Source organism: Sparassis crispa (assembly GCF_003851025.1).
Source record: "Sparassis crispa DNA, contig_000001F, whole genome shotgun sequence".
Classification (NCBI taxonomy): domain Eukaryota; kingdom Fungi; phylum Basidiomycota; class Agaricomycetes; order Polyporales; family Sparassidaceae; genus Sparassis; species Sparassis crispa.
Window position 1 is genome coordinate 1,960,460 of NW_020939748.1, and position 14,068 is coordinate 1,974,527.

The following is a 14,068-nucleotide window of genomic DNA, read 5'->3' on the forward strand; positions in this document are numbered from 1 at the left end:
CTCGGTTCTGCAATAGAGGATATTGATGGGACAATGTGAGAACGCAAAAGGCCGCGGATCGAGGCAAGTGAATACGCACGTTGAGTGATATACGCTGGGGCAGGGATGACGCCTGGCTGTGAGAGGAGGAGGGGGCGCGATCGCGCGCGCGAATCCAATCAGCAGAGCGCGAACTGCAACGCGAGCTGGAGCGCGTCGACGTCCTGATAGCGACGCAGTATCATTTGTGGAGCCTGTATTGCGCGAGGCAGGGCGTACACGATCTGGTACGCCACGAACGGGGTGTCAACGTTTGCAATGGCCACGAATCGATGCAGTGAGCGGAGATGGTGAAGACCGAGGGTTCGGACGGGGAGTGGGAGAGAGCAAGGACGGGGATCGGATCTCGGAGGACGCACGGGGACAATAGGGATATCGGTATGGAGCATGGATGGGCGTCGGAGGAGTGGGAGCTACGTCGAGCTAAGGTGACGACCCAAGGACAGCAACTAACTCTAACTTACCGCGGTGGTTCGCGCCAAATCGCTGGGAGCGAGAGATAACCTGGGCAGGCCTCGAGGACGATGTGTTGCGGGGGGGAGGGGGATCGAGCCAGCGCCGGGCAGGTAGATCTCGCAGGGGGCGCGCCAGGAGGGGAACTGGCGATCACGGTGCGGGAGGGGATCTCAGACTTTCTTTATGGGCGCCTGTCTGCACTACTACTTCCTCCGTCCCGTCCTCGTCCCCATGCCCTAACATTTCCCCCCGACGAGTCTCTCTCTCCATGTCTCGCATCGCGGACAAGGGAAAGGCCCGTGCGCGAGACGACGACGAGGACAATCCCGGCCAGCCTTCACGCCGCTCACCGCCCGCACCCGAGCCGGGCCGTTCGCCGTCCCTCCGCCGCCATCCTCCGTCCCCCGACGCCATCCTTCCTCTCCTGCACTGTCCCCAATGCTCTCCCTCGCGTCTCCTCCACGCGCCCCTCACTCTCCGCTGCGGTCACACTCTTTGCTCGCAACACATTCTGTCTCCCCCCACCTCGTCCCCGTCCCCGTCCAACCCCCTCTCCGCACTCTATCAAGGCTCAGCCCCCTCATGTCCACTCCCAACCTGCAACGCGCCCTCCTCCGAGACACCCACCACCACCACCACCACCACCAGTCCCGGCGTACACTTCTCTCCGGCCCCCGTGTCCTCTTCGCGTCCGTCCACACCCGTTTCGCGCGTCGATGTCTCCGTAAACAAGATCATCTCTCTCGTCGTCCGCGCCCACAACAACACAGACCCCGACGCGTCCGCCACCGTCCGCACTTACCCCGCAGACATCGACGACCAAACCGATGACAGCGATGCCGCGGACGACCTCGACGAGCATCCCTTGCCTTCCACCGACGCTGTTTCCGATCCCGATCGACACAGCGGTCTAGGCCCCGCCGCCCCTGCCTCTCGCCATCCCCGCCCGCAGTCCCCATCGCGTTCTCGCAAGCGTCGCCGCGGTCCCCGCCCGCGCCACCGCCCTCACGACCACCCGCGCACCCCGTCCTCGGATCCTGCCGCGCGATTCGAAAAGGAGCTGCTCACCGAGCTCACCTGCGAGATCTGCTTTGCGCTGCTCTGGCAGCCCGTTACGACCCCGTGCCAGCACGTGAGTCTATCACCCCTGCTACATTCATGCCCTCCTGAAGCACACCCACCCCGATCCCCCTCTGCTGCCTCGACCCTGCACGCTAACTTGTCCCGTTCTTCAGACCTTCTGCTCCCCGTGTCTCGCCCGCGCTCTCGATCACAACCTCGCCTGCCCCCTCTGCCGCCAGATCCTCCCCGGGTACGACTACTTCCAGGAGCACCCCTGCAACAAGCTCGTCCTCTCCATCCGTGCGTCCCCCTCCTCGTTCGCTAACACTGCCTGATTAGATGTGCACAGTGCTCCGCGCGTTCCCCGAGGCCTACGCCGAGCGCGGCGCCGCCCTCGAGGCCGAGGCCCGCGACTCCCGCCTCGACACCCCGCTCTTCGTCTGCCAGCTCAGCTTCCCGGGCATGCCCACCATCCTCCACTTTTTCGAGCCTCGGTACGTCCCCGCGCCTCTCCTTCCCCACCCCCCGCACTCACCGCGCTGTGCAGGTACCGCCTGATGCTCCGCCGGTGCCTCGCCGCGCCGTACCCCGCCTTCGGGATGGTGCCCCCGCCGCGCGCCTCCGCCGGCGTGGTGGAGTTCGGGACGATGCTCGAGATCCGCAACGTGCAGATGCTGCCCGACGGGCGGAGCGTCGTCGAGACCTGGGGCGTGTGGCGCTTTCGGGTCATGGAGCGTGGAACCCTCGACGGGTATGGCGTCGCGCGCGTGGAGCGTGTCGAGGACTGGGAGGAGGACGACGAGGAGGCCGTCCTGGATGTGCGGCCTGTTGCGAGTGGGGAGGAGGGGTCTGGGACGCCCGGTCCGTCCTCGTCGTCCTCAGTCGCGTCGACGTCCACTTCTCCGTCTCTTTCGGAGCCCCCTGGCTCTGCGTTGACGAGCGTTGGCGCGTCGACGATCCCGCGCAGTGCGCCGACGAACGTGGAGCTGATGGCGATCTGCCACGAGTTTCTTGAGTACCTCCGCGAGGGCACGCCGTGGGTCGTGCAGCACCTCAACACGTCGTACGTCCCCATGCCGGCGGATCCCGCTGCGTTCAGTTTTTGGATTGGGATGGTGCGTGTCTTTTCGCGTCTCGTATTCAATGTTTTTCCTCCCCTCTGTGTTTTACTTTTTTTATTTATTTACCGAATTTCCTGTTCGCTTGGTTTCTATATGGCGTGCTGACGATTCTACAGCTCCTCCCCATCGACGAGCACGAGAAGGCAAAGTTGCTTCCTATTCGCTCGCCTCGGCTGCGGCTGCGGCTCGTCGTGCACTGGATCGAGCAGCTGCACAACAACTGGTGAGTCCGCCGCTATCGTTTACCCCCCGTTTCACCCCGTCGCTCCCAGACCCCCTTGCCTCGCCGCACCCCCCCCCCCCCTTTCCCCCCCGTTCCTCCTGCTGTGTGCCCGAACCGCGTTTGACCCTCGGCCGTCTCCCAAGGGCCCGTTCTTACGCCTCTGCGTCTCCCGTGCAGGTGGTTCTCTGGTGGCTGCGTCGTCTCGTGATGCGGCTCTACTTTTCGCGCGCTGCTGGCCCGTACGCCTGCGTCGTCGCGCTGCTTGCGTTCGCTGTGTACTCTATACGAGGCGGCTGAGCTGCGCCCGGGTGCGGGTGCGGACAGGGACGGGGTTGGCCGCGTATCGGCGTTCTTTCTGACGGGCACGGATGGGGACTCGGCGAGGGGCTCCACGGCTGCGACCTGTTTGTTGTACGTAGCTTAGTCGCGTTCGGCGCGCGTGTAGTAACTACGGGGTACGGCGGCCCGCATTCTGCATTTACCTGCTGTCCTGTTGTCCTGCTGTCCTGCTGTCCTACTATCCTGCTGTTCGACGTGTACTAATGCCGTATATATGATAGGCGCGTGCGCGTCGCGTACTCGTCTTATTTTGCTTGATCGTCACGGGTGCTGTGTGTCCGAGGTGTTTTTAAGCCGTGAGCGCGTCGCATCGGAAGGGATGGTAGTAGTATAGTGTACGTTTATTGCAACCGACCCGGCCAACTTCCGCCTTGTTCGGACGGTCTGAAAAATCTCGGAAATCGAGAAGAAATTACTGGCGAGGTATCTTGGGTATCTGTGTGACTTGTGGCCGCCGGCCGGGCGGGTCGTCAGTGTGCAGTACTCGTTGACAGTGGGCAGCGTTCGGCCTACGGTCTCTGTGTACTTGCTGCTTATCCGTGCAGTGATCACCTCCTCAGGCATCGGACGTATTGCAGCCAACAAAAAAAGAGAGGCGTTTCACCGTTTCACGCTCTCGGATGTCGGTATCTGGGTGGGAGTGGCGCTCTGCTCCGAGAGAGGGGTGACGGATCTGTAGCAGGAACCATCCCTGCTCGAGACCGGGAAAGCGGCCTGCTACTACCCGCACCAGATCGGGAACGCGAGCGTGATACAAACGACGCAGTGCTCTGTGCAACAGAATATTGCTGAGATGTTTCAGTTGGTGGAGGTGAATCCTGGACTAAAGAAAACCAGCATATGGGTAACTGGACGATGAGTCGCAGTCTTCGCGGTGGCAATTAGGGGGATAGACAGGCTTTGCTCTACACCACCCACCGCGGCAGGCGTGTATATATCCTGGAAGGGATGTACCGAGGGATCTTTTAAAGTTCGAGAATAACGTTAGGAGCTATGGGATAAGGAAACGTACTAACATATCACGACTGTAGGATATTCAGCTTCCAGTCCCGTAGGAAGGCCACGTCCTTCAAGCTGACGTCCGGAGCAACTAGGGGGAGCTGCAGGATACAAAGCGAGGAATGGATATGCAGCTCAATCCGTTGAGTTACCAGCTACGGTGGAATATGAGTGGTGTTACATGGACAACCTAAGGAACTAGAGGGAGACGTCTCTACGAGAGAACCAATTAGACTGCTGAATGTTACGGGGAAGAAGCACGTGAGTCAATGTAGGTCAGGCCAAGAATCCAACATACTTATTCTTCGTCGCACACTCGATGTCCAGTGTGTTAAGAGGGGTAGATGTCTAACACGTTGTGTGGGTAAATGGCGGATCTGAACGAACACAAGTAATTGTCATCGTCACGAATCCGTACAGAAATGACGCACACAAATCAAAGATCGGATACGTCACACGAAGCTTCATAGAGACGGAGAGGTCTGCGAACCTCGACCCCGTAGTCCACCGCAGCTGAGCTGGGATGACGGATGGATATATATCGTTCGAGCTGGCGGAATATGCGGCAGGATCTGAAAAGCACCGGTCATTTTATCACACCATATACACCAAGGAAAACTAATGACATACAGAGAGTGAGATGCGGATAGTGCGCATCATAAGTATCACTGGTATTTTCCATGCGTATCAATGATGCTTGGCTAGCAGCTGGGTAGATCTCGTCCAGATTCCAGGGGTAGACTGCAGGATCTAAATGGATATTAGAGGAGGCGGCTGTCATTGTCCGTATGAGGCATCACGCACACGGTGTGACCGAAGGATAATCCTTCGGCAAGCCCGACAGATAGCTAGCGGGGGACAACAGGTTCCCCTTGTGTTCTGAGTCTGCTACACCGAGTTGGCCGGCAGTCTGCCTTGCTGAATTTACGGTCGACACCAGGGACGGGATGGCATGTTTAGTTAGTTGCTTACCGAAGTGATTAGCAGGAGACTCTCCGAGTACCCGAGTATCTATATCTAAAAGTTTGTGTAAGAACACCGTAAGTTCAATCGTAGAACGTTATATTCGTGCAGAAACAGAAAGTCAGGTACAAACCTTCTCCAATCACCTTATCACCTCCAAAATCATGATTGGCCTCCAAGGTATACGTTGGGCTGAAGGGATCCACTGCTGGATCTGGCTTCGCCTCGTCAAGATAGATAGGACGAAACAACACCGATATACAGACAGAGCCTGAGATGCGGATATGCAATCCCGGTCTCCACGGTTAGTTCTACTACGGGATGAGAATGAGCCGCTGGATCTGTCAATATTTCAGTAATGTATCATTCGGACGCTGGGTAAACAGACATGTGGCACGTAGTTGCCGGCGCCGTCCCTGGGTCATCCTTCGAGGAAGATGACAGCTGGACCGAATGCCGTTGAGCCCATGGATAGATGAAGTCGAGGTTGTAGGGATAGACCAGGGAACCTATGGACAGCAACATCGGACACCATTCAGTCATGCAACGTCACTCGCACAAAGGATCAAACCTGGATGTCGTATCGAAAAATGGGCGTCAACTGCAAGATAGATTGACTCGTTGCATGGAGCTGCCCCTAGACGAGGGTAGGCTACCTGTGACTGTGCCGATTCCGTAAGGCCATACATGCAACCACGGAGCAGTCTCCGACATGGCGTCACGAGTCAATGAACCAGAGTCTTCCGTATTTGCGACTATGACAGTCGGGTACAAGTCGAAAAAGGGAAACACCGCAGGATCTGGATGTAGGTGAAAAATGAAAGAATCAGTGCGATACGTTGAGACTGAGAGAGAGACAAAAGGTTGCTGCGGACGCACATAGGTTGAAATACGGGTACCCGTCCGAAGAGCCTGCGGTACTTGGTGCGCTGACTTCGGACGCCGGGACTTCTTCGGCTCCTGTACGACAGGAACACGTTGGAAGAGTGTAAACGGCGGGTGGAAGCGCTGGATACAAATCAAAGAACGGATATACCGCAGGAGCTGCATAATCTGGTCAATGTCTTTGGCACCGAAGAAAGCGTCAGACATACACCGCCTTGAGTGAGGACACGTCGACGAAGTCCTTGTAGGACTCTGCGTCTTGAGTAGACGCTGCATAAGGCCATACTCCCTTCCATGGGACAGGCTCCGAAGCGCGAGAAATTGTCAGGAGATCGTTTTGACTCAGATGCCCCGTACCTGTGGGAAAGGGCCATAAATACAGATGAAATTAAACTTTGAAGGTCTGTCATACCCTGTACGGAAGTTCCGACTGCACCTTGCGCGTTATAGTATGGCCAGATGTGACTCCAGGTGGATACCTCGATACAGATGGAATCTACAGGCCACAGGTGATCTGCTTGCGTTGGGCGGAAGACTCTCCCAGCCGTCGATCCATTCAGTAACGCGTTCGCCTGATTCTGGAGACGTATTGAGGGGGTCGCTGTGCCATGGAGGGGATGAGGGTTCTAATGAGAGAAAGAGACACTGAGATCGTCGTGGTTAGAGGCGATAAAGGAGTGTCTTCTAGGACTCGCAGCGCGATATCGGGAGAGGGCAGCCGCGTGGAGGGCGTTGACCAGTGATACTCATCATGATCTGGGGGCCAAACGATGTGCAAGTCGAGGGAGTAAGAGGTGCATCTTCCAAGGCACGCCACGCGATATCGGGGGAAGGCAGGTGCGTCAACGGTACAGACCATTAGTAGTCGTCGTCATCAGGAGGACCGGGCGATGTGCAGACGGAGGGACTAAGGGAGCGTCTTCCAGAGCACGCCATGCAATAACGAGCGAGGGTAAACGCGTAGATGGAACCGACCACTGGTAGTCGTCGTCGGGAGGGTGGGAGGGCCGAATGAGGGATGGGGTAAGGCACGCCGAGCCCTCAAGTCACCAGTCCAGACGAACGGAAGGTGGATACACCCACAACATTATAGAGACACTTTCATCACAATCGGGAGGTCCGGCAGACGATATGGACCAGGTATACTCATCTAGATCTAGTTCGGCCTCAGCATCATAACTGGAACTGGTATTGCGTAGACCATTAAGGGTATTGAGCATATTTGCAGGATCAAGGCCCATCTGCCCTGTTGGAGCAAGCGAGCTTCGAGAAAGAGCTGCCCCAACTCACCACGAGTTCACGAGGTTGTCTGTGCTGTTCTTGGGATTGAGAGATTCGACCTCCTGTACAATTGGTGATAGAGCGTGGAAGATGTTCAATTCACCATTCGGACTCGGGGGGACAAGAGACGTGGAGCGGCTCTGGCTGCACGAAGCAGGTCCAGTAGAGACAACTTTTTTGGAGCAATGCGAGCCGCTGCCCTCGCCTGCTGCGTGAGGGAGGACCGATCTAATTGGTCGTCCTGGAGAAACGTCGTCCTGCTATCGCCACGCCACAAAACAGACTGCCGACGGGAATGTGCGACAGAATAGGGAACATCTGCCATGTCCTTCCGATATGAAGTAAGCCAAGATATATCATTCCAACGTGCCTTAGACATGTCTATCTCGAACTCAATTCGACCACTGATCCCCAGTGGAAAACGCGTATTGTGAGATCGCAGCAAGTCGCACGAGGTCGTGGCTGTGACCAGCTGCGACCAGCCGCGAAAATTTGGACTATATGCGATCTTGCGCGAGCCCAATCAAACGTGGTCGCAGGCTAGCACAGTGCCAAGCGGGAGAATCGAGGCATTTCGCATCTAGTCGAATATTAAGCTGCTGTATAATAATTGTATTGTCGTGATTTAATGCACTGTGACTACACTCGACGTCGTGTGAGCACCCTCGCCGTCGTGCGAGCTCCTGCGACATCGCGCGATCTACTTCGACCTGCTCCGCTCACACCCCCGCCCCCGCTCCCACCCCTGCCTGCGCCCCCGCCCCCGTTCCCGCCCCCGCCCCCGCTCCTGCCCGTACCCCCGCCCTCGCACCTACGCACCCCTGCACCTACGCACCCCTGCACGCACGCGCGCGCCCATCCCCCTGCCCGCGCACGCACCCGCGCACGCACTGGCGCGCAACCGCACACATCCGCACTCCCTGTGTTCGCCGTCGTCCCCGTTTTCACACCTGGATGCTGCCCAACACCTGTAATATAAGTAGAGTTAGTGAATATGTGTCATAGCATAGATAAAGAATGAGATAAGGTAGAGAGGTCCGCTACAAAGTCGGTGCAAGCGCAGCTGTTCACGCTCAGGCTGACTGGATAGTCGAGGTCGTCCAGACGGCTTCTCGCGCTCGAAGTGTGCATAAAGGCCCGGCGAGCTCGTTAGTCGGGGTCGTCGGAAGAGATGTGTGACCGCGGAGCCTGCTACAGGGGGCGGGGGGTTTTGGACGCCGCAAACGAACCTCTCGCAGTGCGAGACGATCACCTCGGTGCGCTCGGTCCTCGCTCGGTCCATGTGCCCCCCGCCCGCGCGCCCAAATATCGATCCTCTGACCCCGGATTTCCCGGTATATGCGCCAGAAGTCGACGTGCCGTGTCCGCATCCACATCCTTGTACTCACCTGGTCATCCTAACTTGCCCCATCCCCCCACTTCTCAACTTCTCGATGCGGGTCATGTCTATCGTGCGCGCCAGGGTCACGAATCGGCGAATGCGGCGCGCGGACGGGACTGCTCGGATGTCTTCGTTTGGCTTTGGAGCCTGGAATGCGGCACGCGTACCGCGCCCAGCCGCTTGAGATTGAGGGGCTAGTCAGTGCCCCCCAATTGAAGGCGCAGATGGAAAGATCATGGGGATCTCAACGAATGTGGATAGTATCGGATCGCCTTCTTATCGGAAGATTAGCATAACATGATCCACACTTGCACGTAGGCAGTACTTACTACCGTAATCAGCAGCAACGCTGCAAGTACACCAGAGGGGGTCTCCCGACCATCTGATAAGTAAATTTAAGGACATTTCAGGTGCCTGGATGCCTGACACAGAAACTGTCGCCGTACCTCGTCAATAGGGGCACATCAGAGGATTACAGTCAGGAAGACGAACACACATTCACATAGTCCGGATGTGTCGCAATGCGCACCACGCGTGCACCAGAAAGCAGTGCAAACTTGTTCTCCCGGAACTGCTGCGAGATTAGACAGGGAATGAGATGTAGAACAGTTCGCACTGTGCGGGGTGCGGGCAGCTGTGCGCACTCGAGCGTGGCATGACCGTCACATTGAGGCAGAGAAGGCTGTTGAGCCACTTCTCGACGGTGTCTTCGGCCGCATATAAAATCGGTGTCTCGAGCTTGCAGTGTGCACGCTTTCGGCGGTGCCTTGACGATGGGCTTCTTGAAGCTCGAGCTTACCGCTGCATCGTCTTCGCCCGCGGCGGTGTCTTTAGTACGCGAGGGGTGGGTGCTCTCATGGAGCTGTTGGATGAGCTTGAGTGAGAGTAATCGGCCGGTATAATAAGCATCGTGCTCTGGAGGTCAGAGCGACTGGATGCAGGAGGACAAGAGCGCAGACGTGGTGGCGACATGAGTACGGTGACGCGTCCATGTCTCTGTCACATGATGAGCTCGGCGTGGGTGCAAAGAGATGATATAAGTGCAAGTACACTGGGCACAAGTACAACATATAGTATATAGCTAATCGAGACACGCGTGCAGGCAAAATTCGACAGATGGCGGCCTTACGTCGAGCAAAGTGCAATTCAGACGGGACATGGTACAGGATCGACGCGTCAAATCACAGGATGTCTCGCACGTGTTCGACCAGGTGAGATCTGGTTCGACCGCTTGCGATAGTCCAAGTCAAGCCGCGATCTGGTGCGTCTTGGTTCGTTCTTGGAATATGCGTTTTTCACTGGGACTGATCGATGATCGGCAGCTGCTGGACAAGAACAGTTGGAGATCGAGCCTCAGACAAGTGTCCCCAAAGTAACTGCCAGGATTCGTCTGAAATCCGCGGGGCCAGAGAGAGTCTGCTTTGGATGGTGCGCAAGTATAGACATAAACCAACAGAGCTCGGCAAGCCATATTCACGGGCTATGGCACTCAACTGCCCTCCCATCTGTGTCCCACGCTCAGTACAGCCTAGATCACTATCAATCCCGCACTCCTTGTGTAGAACAACGGCGTCAGAAGTCCCTGAGATAATCGGTCGGGGAAACCATTTGATAGGGTATGTCCAAGTTGACCATGCTCTCTCGAAAAGGATGACGGAGGTATCACAACGACAAGCCGTTAGGGACCCCTCTGAACCACTCGCTCGCGAAACTCTCGAGGGCCAGAGCGGATGTAGGTAACAGATGATCCTCTACGGCCAAGGGGAGTAGAAGTCTCTGCTGAGATAGGAAACGGGGGAGTGTGCATTTCATAGTCCGTTGCACTCTGAGGAAGCGGTCTATGACCGGTGTTGTTGAGTAATTGAGACATAGTGGAACCTCGTCCGAGGACGGAACGAATGGAGTGATATTTGCTGACTAGTAGCAGTAGCTGATTAGATAACTGTAGCCTAGAGGAACACCGACGATACTAGTAAGACCTTCGTGGATTTACATAGCAGGTGCGCGGCAGTGGCGCGAGCCTGACAGTGGACGGTAGAACTGCTAAATACGGAAAGTTATTCGTCGACCCTTTCGAAGTGCTGCTTTCCTGCTCCAGCGATGCAGGTTCTCTGTCTTATATCGTACTGCAATGGAATTCAATCGTATTACTTGCAGAATGGAGCATGTCGAAAATTCTGAGTGTCTAGTGAGTCTTCGGACCGCGCGTCGCGATCTAATCTTATCTCGACCATTACTCAACGCCACATTGACCTGGCCGCAGTGCTTCCCAGGCTTTAGGGAAGGGCTACCGCGAACCGAGTAGTTTCAAATTCTCTGGAAGCCGCTCAATACCATTGATAATATGCCATCCAAATCACTCAAAGGGTAGGGTAAGTCTTGTCAAAAACTTGGTAAAATTGTGCAGGTTGAAGTCGATAGCCAAGGGCTGTGAAATCAGCATAACGTCTGAGGAGATTTGGAGGTGAAAACCTTGTACTTACACGCTAAGATATCTCCCGTGAACAAACAGAACCCAAGGCCGCAGGCTCTCAGATAGGCAACGTTATGAGGACGCGAGCACAGACGATGGAAGGGCTAGTGGTGGCAGGAGGGGCCGTAGTAAGTGGTAATAAGGCTTCAAGAAGTACTAATGCCACGACACAGCTTACTCAGTTGTGGCATAGTATGGCAGCAGCCTCAAATTCGACTATGCACGCTTTTGCTGAGCAGTGGCCACAGCTAGCTATTACGGACTCATATTGTGACGGGAAGTACTAAGACTACACTTACAGCAGGGTTACCAACCCACAATACCTAATTACAACACTAGTACTGGGTAAAGATACAGAGACGGGCCGTCATTGATATGTGCACTGGGTCGCATTTTCGTTCCCAGTGTTGCCTTCTGCAACTCTGCGGGCAATTGCGTACTGTAGGAATAGACTGGAGAGGTCCAATCGTCTCGATGAGGCTTCGGTGTTGCGTCGAACAATATCGTCGTGCTTTTCCATGCGGGAAAAAGCACTACGACCATGTGCGGGGGCGAACAACTACCGCAGTAGCAAGTACATCAACGTCAATGGTAGGGTACCACAGAAGGTTCTCACCTTCACGGTTGTGTCAATCCCACTCACTGCAAGTAACGGAAGGTAGGGATGACCCTCGACCACGTTCACAACACTGCCGTCGCCTTCTAGGATGTCGTGGATTTTTCCTGTGCTTTTGCACCATACGAAGAAATTTCCATCATCTGAACCGGAGGTTACAAAGTCATCCCGAGGACCTAGAAAATTCACTGCATCGGACAATCACTAAACTGTTTGAACACAGACGACACAGTAGCTCGTACCATCTTTCACAGTTTCTACGTTGCATGCACCAGCAAAGCGGGCTCGCGGGAGGATGATAGGTACATTTGAGAACACCTCATCTGCTGGGTAGGCCACATCGTCCTCATCGTCGCTTCCGTCTTCCTGGTCTTCTCCAGGACCGGTTAATGGCGATGAAGGCGCATCAGGTATGAGACCATGCTCCGTCAATAGCTGCTCTATATCTTCTTCCATCCGGACATCCGTATCGGGGCCCAAGACAGCCTCATGCCGCTCACCGATGATGGTCGATGGGTTCTGAGCTGGATTTGCATTTGTGTTGGGCGAAACAATAGAGTCGTGTCCAGACTTGGACGACGAATGCGGTTCATCTCGAGTGGAATACAGGTAGACCGCATCGCCGCTGTAAGCTGTGGCCTTGTCTATCAACAGAAATATTGAGAATACTCGAGGGTCACTCACACAGGAGAACCTGACGAGGCATCGCTTCAGCAGTGTACTCATCGAGATGAAAACGGCTTATATGACCTCGTGTCCATTGCTACTCGCCATTTTTGCACCTGTAATATGTTCATGGCCTCTTCTTTCAGCCGGTCCATGTGCAGCCCTCCCAAAACGTCTAACGCATGTGGTGACGTTGTCAGAGTTGGGGACCATACCCCACTCTTCTTCAAGGAATCGACCTGCATGGCGCCTATCAAACAGGTATCCCTATATCTCATGGATGAAGTGAGAACCACTATGCGAACGGTAGATTTACTCACAAATGGGGACTCTCCTGCAACTATGAATTGATAGGGTGTGAGAGGAGACAAAGCTAGTGTACTGAGTTCATGGTCAAGTCTGACCAACGGCGTCGGACATGAACCGGACTGACAGCCATGCGACACTCGCAGGTCATGCTGGCGAACCGTCCCGTCCTAGTAAACGCGCAGAAGCATCATTCGAAATATCAACGATTCTCGGTTGAGCCTGAAGTGAAGACGATCCGCACCTCTGAAACAGTCAGAAATAAATCCGGGCTCTCCTCAGTCACGATGCGCTTCACTCGACCACTGTGACATCGCAAAATGCGGATATTAGCTTGACGGGTGGTAAGTTCTGTTTCGTTGCCGAGGCTGGGTTGCCCTACCGCGGACCCAGCGTCAGATATCCGCACTTGTCCATCACCAGCCACAGTCGCTCTAAAAAGCAGGATGAATATGATGGTGCAATTGACACACAATTCACTGCACTCTCACATTCGAGAGGAGTTAGGAAGCATTTGTGCATTAAAAATGTTGGCGCGATGGCCTGTGTGAATAACGGCATTGCAAACAAAGGGGTACTCCCTGGACGAATCGCTTGGATCTATGCGCCATAGACGTACACTAGAGGGATAAGGACTCAATCAAGGCTATTGTTGCTGCAGTGATGTTACAGTATACATACGTAGTGTCGTCCCCTCCACTTATCAAAAGCTCTCCGTTATTTGCCCAGGAAAGCGCATTAACACACCTAAGCACTATTGTTTGAGAACAATATTCCATGTTGAAGGAGTCAAGAACGTACCCGGTGTGTCCACTTGTAGTGTCTCCCAATACATTCACCCTATCCAAAGTGTGACAAAGAGACGCGGACAGCAGCCACGATTTTTGCTGACTTGAAAGCGTCGCAGAGGGAAGTGAGCTTGCTAAAGACGGTGCACGCCTACTGGCCGGATCCATGAAGCTAAGACGGAGTAATAGGACACCAGGGTCCGTCTGTCTACGTAGTGCTATCTCCGAGCTTGACTGTGCTGCTGTGCCGTCTGGGAGACGGTTGATGCATGTCTCTGCTTGCGTGTGTTATCCGACTCTCCCGGCTAGGAGGGATCCCCGATTGAAGGTCTGTCTGCTCCGGCAGCTGGTGGCGCTCGCCGCCCTGTACGTAGTATCTGTGCAAGTATGAGAAGAGTCTCACTGCCCGTATATGGGGCTATGAGCTTCGAATGTGCGTCTCATTCCATGGCTCTCAAGTCTTCCGAGTT

General features: G+C 55.3%; 5 protein-coding genes across 5 annotated transcripts; 2 read left to right on the top strand and 3 right to left on the bottom strand.

Annotated features, from left to right (window-relative positions):
* Positions 1–158: 158 nt before the first annotated feature.
* On the bottom strand, positions 159–428 carry SCP_0206640 (hypothetical protein; the record flags this gene model as incomplete). Its single annotated transcript, XM_027754576.1, has 1 exon — positions 159–428. The coding sequence occupies one exon, from the start codon at positions 426–428 to the stop codon at positions 159–161; it is 270 nt and encodes an 89-aa protein (XP_027610377.1).
* A 335-nt stretch (positions 429–763) lies between these two features.
* Positions 764–3,498, top strand: SCP_0206650 (LON peptidase N-terminal domain and RING finger protein; the record flags this gene model as incomplete). Its single annotated transcript, XM_027754577.1, has 6 exons — positions 764–1,627; positions 1,731–1,857; positions 1,907–2,051; positions 2,105–2,672; positions 2,795–2,901; positions 3,462–3,498. 6 exons carry the CDS (start codon positions 764–766, stop codon positions 3,496–3,498), a joined length of 1,848 nt encoding a protein of 615 aa, XP_027610378.1.
* A 1,089-nt stretch (positions 3,499–4,587) lies between these two features.
* On the bottom strand, positions 4,588–5,627 carry SCP_0206660 (hypothetical protein; the record flags this gene model as incomplete). The annotated part of the gene is made up of 8 exons (XM_027754578.1): positions 4,588–4,616; positions 4,671–4,811; positions 4,870–4,989; positions 5,044–5,157; positions 5,212–5,256; positions 5,336–5,416; positions 5,469–5,543; positions 5,591–5,627. The coding sequence occupies 8 exons, from the start codon at positions 5,625–5,627 to the stop codon at positions 4,588–4,590; spliced, it is 642 nt and encodes a 213-aa protein (XP_027610379.1).
* Positions 5,628–7,996: 2,369 nt separating this feature from the next.
* On the top strand, positions 7,997–8,347 carry SCP_0206670 (hypothetical protein; the record flags this gene model as incomplete). Its single annotated transcript, XM_027754579.1, has 1 exon — positions 7,997–8,347. The coding sequence occupies one exon, from the start codon at positions 7,997–7,999 to the stop codon at positions 8,345–8,347; it is 351 nt and encodes a 116-aa protein (XP_027610380.1).
* Positions 8,348–11,589: 3,242 nt separating this feature from the next.
* Positions 11,590–13,766, bottom strand: SCP_0206680 (WD40 repeat-like protein; the record flags this gene model as incomplete). Its single annotated transcript, XM_027754580.1, has 10 exons — positions 11,590–11,781; positions 11,839–12,026; positions 12,081–12,470; positions 12,523–12,532; positions 12,589–12,771; positions 12,825–12,980; positions 13,055–13,244; positions 13,302–13,430; positions 13,492–13,557; positions 13,612–13,766. 10 exons carry the CDS (start codon positions 13,764–13,766, stop codon positions 11,590–11,592), a joined length of 1,659 nt encoding a protein of 552 aa, XP_027610381.1.
* Positions 13,767–14,068: the final 302 nt, after the last annotated feature.